The following is an 8,051-nucleotide window of genomic DNA, read 5'->3' as shown; positions in this document are numbered from 1 at the left end:
TATAGAGCTCCAAGGAGATTATGTTGAAAAATAAAAAAAAATTTACCCAAAAAAAATTGTTTTTATACTCCATTCTAAGGACTTATTGAACTACCCTCGTATCTTCGTCTCCGTTTCCTTGTTGATCGTTTTCAACTTCTCATGCTAGGAAAGTTATCCACAACTGATAGCGAGTAGAATTTTTAAATCGAGAGTAGTTTCTGATCCTCAAAAAGCCTGGCACATCTCTGTTTCTATCAAGTTAGAAGATATCGGTACCCTCATGTTCGAATTTGTCCTGAACATATGAAGGAGCTAACTTAAGTTGGTATGGGCCGATGGTCAGTTTAAGTAAAGACTGAAGATCTAATCGAGGAAACTCAGGAACGTCTTCCTATCTCAAACGTTCCTTCATGGTGGTGCTCAGATATTAAGAAATAGGTTCATAAAGAAAGTATTTATACTATGTAAAACGGAATAACCAAACTACTACATTTTCTTGTACAAACTGCTAATTATTTATGGAGCTACTTTAAAAAAGTATTTCTCTTGGTACCAGGATCCAAGAAGATCGAGGTGGTTTAAAAGGTATAAAACGATTACAAGTAAAAAAATCGATGCTGCCACCGTGCCAGTATGAACCGCTCACGTGGCCAGTTCAAACTTGATTGAAGGGAAAAAGTTTATAGAAAATAGTTCAACCACTCACGTGGCCAGTTCAAACTTGATTGAAGGGAAAAAGTTTATAGAAAATAGTTCAAGATTATGGTCTAGTTCATATTAGGATGTGGAATTCTACGCTCTTTTCATTTACAGCGTCGTAAAAAGGAGTCGCTGTTAAAAAACCCGATTTGACCTTGAGGGGTCTTATCTCGAAACCCGGTAGGTTTTGGGCTTTGCGCCCACGAAGACATTTGTTCAAGATGCCGAACTACGCAACATATAACAAATTCAGATAAATTAACCGAAACCACTTTTCTAAGTAGAGTCAATAGCCAGTGCTACTGACTTCAGCGAGCCTTATCTCGGAATCCAGAGGGTTTTGGGATTAAGGACCAGAGAAATTTGTTCAGGACGCTGAGATACAAAACTATAGCAAATTCAACCAAATTAACGGAAACCACTTTTCCTGGAGAAATCTGCGTAGTCCTTTATTAATTTGTCAGTTAAAAATGTAGCTGTTTGCTTATCTTTAAACTTAAATCAGTTAAAGTTTTTACTAATATCAATAAGTGTCTGAATTCTATTTCTGTATCAGCTACTATTTTTAACTGATTAATCTTCTTTTTGTTAAAAGTTGGCCTTTTTGGTTAAAAAATTCATCTCTATTAGTGGAAATTTAATTTAATTAAAAAAATGCAACTTTTGGGTTGGTTATAAATTTGGAACAGTAAAATTTGTGCAAATAGCAATTATGGACTGAATTCTAGCAATGAATTATCTTTTATGGATAATTCAGTAAAATTAACTAATTTATTAGTGAAAATTATTTGTTCTCAGCAAGAATTCATTTACAGTTTGAAATTATTGGTGAAAATTTTAACTGGTTTAATTCTCCGGACTATAAAATTAATCGGTTTTCTTTGAGGTTTCAGCTACTTTGATAAGAATCAGTCTTTTTGGTTGAACACAACTGTTCTTGATTCGGAATAAAAATATTTTTTTAAAATATGAACTATTACATTTTTCGTTGAGAATAGTTTTTTTTTTAAATTTAACTTTTTAACTAAAAGCTGAATACTTCGTTCAAAAAATATTTTTGTTGGTTGAAGATTCATAATTTTAGTTAAAAATGTATCTCTTTGTTTAAAAATTTAACTGTTTTATCATACATTTAACTATTTTGTTAAAAATCCGTTTCTTTTGGTAGAAAATTAATCTTTTTTCTCGAACGTTTATCTTTAGGTTGAAAATTCAACTGTTTGGTTAAAAATTAATCTATTTTGTTGAAAATGCTATATTTTCACTTGAAATTGTAGGAATTTTAAGGGATGAAATTGAAATTAATATGTTGTTAGACTTCTAAAAGTTTCTGAAGCTTTAGTCTACCGAAATATTACATTGACTCGCATCCCTAAAGGTATACTATAAAGTGGCGATGGGTTGTAGGCCATGCGTCAAGGAGTCCAAAGCCAGTCAGGTTTCAAATATCAATTATCAGTTTCCAAAGGTCAGGAGAAAAAGGTCAAAGTTTCTGTGAACTTAGTTTTCTATAAATCAATTACCTGGTATCATAAGTTTCAATAAAACTTGTTGGAGAACCAGCACTCCATCCTCCAATAGCAAATAGAATCTCGTAAGGAATTCTGGGTCTCGAAAGAGGATGTTTCAAATCAGTCTCTCCACTTTGTTTCGCATCTTGTTCCGCAAGATAGGCACGCACAGGATATAAAATTCGTCTACATTCCTTAATACCATCGCATAAATAATATGAATAAAAAACATAATGCTGATTATTATCGAAATTAAATATGAATGATATTCTAATCTTATTTTAATTAAAATGCCCTGCAATACAAATACCTCGTCATTTTCAATAAGTCTCGAGGAAAGTATATTACTATTGAAGAATTTTGAACTCATCAAACCAAATCGAATACATTGAAAGAGCCTTGGAAAGTGAATTCTTCTCTTATCGATTTTTGCCTCAATCCAAAACTTGATTGCTTCGAAAACAATTTCCTCATTTCGAACATTTAATTCATCGTCGCGAAGAATAGCTTCCAATTCTTCAATCGAAAGATCTTTAAATTCTGTACTATCCTTGAGAATTCTTTTGAAATTGTGGCGTATGTACTTGCGACCTCTTTCTTCTAAATCTCGACAAAAATAGTGTCGAGCAAATTTGAAGATGCCTTTATTAAATATTCGCAATCAAGAAAAATCAATTATGATCAGATAAAATAGTGATATCAGTTTAGCTAACGGCTTGAAATTGAAAAAAAAAAAAGATTGCGATAGTCGTTTCGCATAACTTCGAAACAAACTAATAGGTTCATATAAGAAAATTTATTTATTTTTGGTTATCAACTTAATTTTTTTTTAAATTCATCTGTTTGGTTACATATTTAAAGATTTTCTTGAAAAATCCTTTTCTATTGGTTAAAAACTAATTTTTATAACTGTAAATTCATCTGTTGCGTTCTTGGTAACATTGTACAATTAAAAGTTGAAAATTCAACCATTTCTTTGAAATTTGAAGTATTTTGTCAAAAATTCTTATTTTTGCAGTAAGGTTATACCTTCTAGATGAAAAAATCATCTTTCTTATTGAAAATTTAACTATTTTACTTGAGTGTTGAAATTTTTACTTTTTAAGTTTTATAATTTCAGTTGAAAATTCTTTGTTTTGTTTAAAAAAGAAAATGCTTTGCTAAAATTTAATTTTTGATTGGTTAAAAATTCTTTTCGTTTTGATGACGAATTCTGTTTTTTCAAAGTTATTTTTTTTCAGAAAATTTACAGTCTTCATTGTTGGTTGAATAATTATGGTTTTAAGTTGAAAATTCAATGTTTTGGGCGAATCTTGAAAGAATTTTTTGAAAATTAATGTTTTTAAGATGAATTATTTCAGTTAATGATTCAACTTCTTGTTTAAAAATTTAAATATTTCGTTAAAAATCCGTTTTCAATTAGTTAAAAATTAAATTCTATAACTAGGCATTTAAATTTTCCATTTTTGGTTTTAAATTTATACTTGAAAGTGGAAAATTCAACTATTTTAATGAAATTTCATGTATTTTGCTAAAGAATCGTCTGTTTGGCAGTAATCTAATCTTCTATAGAACAAAAAATAATTTTTTTGTTAAAGATTTTTACCAGATAGAGTATTGAAAATTCATTTTCTTCAACGATTCATCATTTCAGCTGAAAATTCATCTTTTTAGTTAATATTTTTATATTTTGTTAAAATTTCGTTTTTGATTAATTAAAAATTAATTTTCCTATTCATGTTTTCACCTGTTTAATTTTTGGTTAAAAATTTATTCTTCGACGTTAAAAGTTCTACTACTTCGTTGAGAATTCATGTATGCTTTTGAGAATTTGTCTTTTTTAAAAGAAAAATAATCCCTTTGGTTAAAAATTAATTAAATATTTGGGTTGAATAATAATCCAACTGTTCGGTTGCAAATTAGTCTGCTTTGACTGACAATTCAACTATTTTCTTAAAAATACGCGTTTTTGAAAAAAAGTATAATTATTCTTGTTTGTTGAAGATTTATTTCTGGGTGGAAAAGTCATCTTTCTCGGTTGAAAATAGATATTCTTGGCTTGAGAAATTTAATTATTTGGTTAAAACTTCAATTATACTGTTGAAAATTCGTCTCTTTTGCTTGAAAGCTCAAATTCTTGGTTTTTAATTAAACTCTTTATTTAAAAATAAAATATTATTGTTGACAATTCGTCTTTTTGCATTGAAAGTTCTTTTCGTTTGACGGAAAAAATGGTTAAGTAAAAGTGAGTTAAATATGTATAGTAGGTAACCAAAAATACATCTTTTTGTTGAAGTTAATTAAATGTTAGATTAAAATTCAAGACAGCACTGAATATTTTACCTAAACAATTATCTGGTCTGAGTTCATGTAATAAAAATTGGCAACATAATTGGACAACTCCGAGAACTTCGAATTGATCAGCAAGTGGTAGAAGTTGTTCTACATTTTCTGGCGTCACTTTGCAGGTACCAGTGTATGCATAATCAAGAACTAATCCAAAAATATCAGCCGGAACAACATTAATTGAAACTTCAGTTACTTCAGATTGACCGCCCTTGAGGCTATTGATGAAGAGGGCTTTAAAATAGGGACTCACTGCTGATAAAATGGCTCGGTGAACAGGAAAGGTTTTATTTCCGGCGCATCTGATTAACCCATCGCAAAGTTGTTGATTGGCCCTAAAATATTTATTTTAATTAAAGAAAAGATACCGAATTTTCATGAACAATTTTTTCCTTTATTAAAAGCGAAAGATACACTGTAAAAAAATCTATTGAATTTTACATCTCTGGTGGATGTAAATAAAAAGACCCTCGTGTATCGGAGTAACTTTACGAAAAATTGTAAGAGTCCACCTAGAGATGAATTTCAGAATTGCATCTCTTGTGATATTCCAATTCGTCCGATAATTTTACACACGAAAATGTAAAATTCATTATATGAAGGAATAAAGTGAAATAAAATTTCGAACACTCGAAAAGCTCAAACTTCGTACAATTTCATGGAGATTGAAGAAACACAAGCCGGACGCGTTACCACTTACCTAAAACACATTAGATACTTTGGGTATTTTTTTGATGTTTGAATATTCCATAACAAAAATATGAAATTTATGTTTTAAATGACCGTATTTTTTCCGTTCCAATAGCAGAAAATGTAAAAGGCAAAATAGGAATTGCTCGAATTCGATCTATTTTTGCGTGAAAGCTGTCAAAAAAGTTGAACATAGCTGTCAATTTCCTCGCATTAAGAATAAAAATCCTTCAAAATTAGAGTATGAAGTTATCGATAAACAAGGAAAACGAGAGAGGCTTACGTATTCGCATATTATTATTTTATTAATTATTCTCAATTTTCAATTAATTATAAATAAAAAATATTACAGTTTCCGCCAGGATAAAATTAAAGATCTTTGGTAAAATTAAAAATCTCGATGTAATTTTCAATCATAGCAAAGTGCTTTTACCGACGAATTGTATTTTTACACGCTGCGACTGAATTTTCCCTTCTGAATGTAAATTTCGTACGAGGGAATGTGTTTTTTTATCGAGTGTGTAATATTACACTACTGTTCAAGGGTCCTTTTATTTACATCGCTAAAGGTTGTAATTTCGCATACTTTTGTAAAATCACACAGTGGAGTGTGTGCTATTTACAATGATACAATATGTAATTTTCCGAAACGTTGTAATTTTACACAAATCTTTTTTTACAGTGTGGGAGGGAATGTGTTATAGATTATAAAGGAAACCGATTTCATATGACATCGGGCAGTCTGACCCTGATGATGCATCGGACTAGTTTGGGACTGACAATTTTTTTCGAAGGAGACATGAATTTTTTCAAAAATTACGGAAATGGCGTAAATTTGTTAAAAAACTTAAAAGCGCATTTTTTTAAGAAGGTCGTGTCTCATTTTGTCTATTTTTTATTCGATTTATAGTAAAATAAAAAAATATCCAGTGAGTTTAGTCTTTACTCAAATATTCCTTCACATATACGGAGAGAAATCTCAGGAAATTAATTCACGCCACTACTCCTTGATTTTATTACGCTTTGGCGCGAGAACTATGATCTCGGAACCCTTGATTTTAAAGCATAGGTCTCGCAGATTCAGGAATTAGTCTACGCCCCTTTGTTCTCAGGTCTCGAATTCTATGCTTTTAGATCACAGAGTCCGAGACTTTAAATCATGTAAAAATTGAAAATATAATTACCGAACCAGAAAATTTCAGAGATTTCCGATTATTGAGGGAAAAAATTACAGCAAATATTTGGCAACTAAATTCATATATTACGAATGTACAAGCTAATAAAACTAGAAAAATTCATAAATTAAAACAAAGGACTTTGAAACTTTAAAACCAGGATGTTCAAAATCTCGAAATTTTTAATTTACGAAATTAGTGAATTCTCACAAATTCCAGTTGCAAAAAATTGTAATTCTCAACAAAAAACAATATTGAAATTTAATAAGTTTTGTATCTGTTAAAATAATGTGGTAACTTATAGTGCCATCTACAGTTCTTCCAAATCCTTCAAGAAACCTAAAAATTGTCGAAAATGATTGAAATAGAGCAAATTGAAAAAAAATATGAGGGGGATTAAAAAAAATCGAAGGTTTATTTATTTGTTATTTTTAGATCCATAGTAATATGAGGAGCATATTTTGTGTATTCCCCCATCACTAATTTATTCTTTATTCTAATCAGTTAAATTCTATAACATTGTTGCGCAAATTGCCACGTTAAAAAATATTTTCAAATTTACGAACTTATAACATTAGGAAGTTAACGCAAACTTATTTTGTATTGATCATTTAATTTTCAAATGTTGTATCTTTAATTCCGAAAAAAGAATCCGTCACTTTCTGTTTCACATAACAGCATAAAAAGTCCATTACTTTAAACGTAATGCTTTATTTTTAAAAGTTTCCAAATTTTCCGATACAATGTATGACCAAATTTCTTAATTTTAACTGAAAATTAGGGAAGTTGTAACTGAATTTTCCAAAATTCATTTTTGGAATGACATGATTTTGCAGAAAAATATCCCGCATGTTAATATATACCGAACTATTAAATTTTAAAAAATAGCCGAAAATGAGTATTCAAATCCCCGAAACAAATTATATTTAATATTTTAATCGGTTAGAATGATTCTTCTTTTAGTGCTATACTTACATAGTTTAAAAACGACGACTGAAAAATCCTAAAAAGTAAAATATTTTTGAGATAATGTATTTGAGTCCCAAAAAATTCCGTGGCATCGCCAGAATTATACTGCCCAACTTCATTTCAAATAGGTCTAAAATGATTTGGACGACCTTCAAATTAATATTTAAAAATTCGAAATTAATTGAGGGATGCTTTTTAGAACGGGCAATTTCCAAGGGTTCTGAATTGAAATAAAAGCGAATGATTTTTTTTATTAAAGTTCAAAAAAGAGAAGAGGCTGAAAATGAAAATGAAAAACTAACCAAAAGGTGAAATCTGAATTGGGAAACAAACCTAAGTTCGGACCAAACGATCGGAAATTCCACGAGCGCGTAATTTAATGGTAGACACATGCATTTCCTGGTTTTAACGGTTTGTTTTTTCTTGCACTGCTTTAATTTCGTGGCAGAAACGATTGCCCGTGACATTCGGTTTCGTGAACGTTTTCTTGGTTTCATTCTGTTGGCGCCATCCATAGCTCGAGGAGACTCTGGCTCTGGCTCCTCGAGTTAGTGGCTCGATTCGCCTTCCTTGCTTTAGATTCACTCTTCTGTCACTGATGTCTTTTTTTATATTTCTACCAAATTACAGAATTCATCCTCATCCCGCTGTCAAAATGACAGGGACTCTTGGTCATGAC

At 30.3% G+C, this 8,051-nt stretch overlaps 1 protein-coding gene across 2 annotated transcripts in view; it reads right to left on the bottom strand.

Annotated features, from left to right (window-relative positions):
• The window catches only part of LOC117175518 (kelch-like protein 10), a 19,351-nt gene extending 11,300 nt beyond the window's left edge, over positions 1 to 8,051 (bottom strand). Inside the window, exons 1-4 of one of the 2 annotated variants that reach the window (XM_033365225.1) lie at positions 7,706 to 8,051; positions 4,536 to 4,873; positions 2,503 to 2,834; positions 2,205 to 2,386 (exon numbers count right to left, since the gene is read on the bottom strand). In XM_033365225.1, the coding sequence (XP_033221116.1) occupies positions 2,205 to 2,386; positions 2,503 to 2,834; positions 4,536 to 4,873; positions 7,706 to 7,887 (1,034 nt within the window). In that variant the 5' untranslated portion in view covers positions 7,888 to 8,051. The remainder of the gene's footprint in view (positions 1 to 2,204; positions 2,387 to 2,502; positions 2,835 to 4,535; positions 4,874 to 7,705) is intronic. The other variant, XM_033365226.1, reaches the window with a different exon arrangement.

This window comes from Belonocnema kinseyi, chromosome 6, assembly GCF_010883055.1.
Source record: "Belonocnema kinseyi isolate 2016_QV_RU_SX_M_011 chromosome 6, B_treatae_v1, whole genome shotgun sequence".
Classification (NCBI taxonomy): domain Eukaryota; kingdom Metazoa; phylum Arthropoda; class Insecta; order Hymenoptera; family Cynipidae; genus Belonocnema; species Belonocnema kinseyi.
Note: the sequence above shows the minus strand (reverse complement) of the source record. Positions and strands in the feature narration are given on the sequence as shown.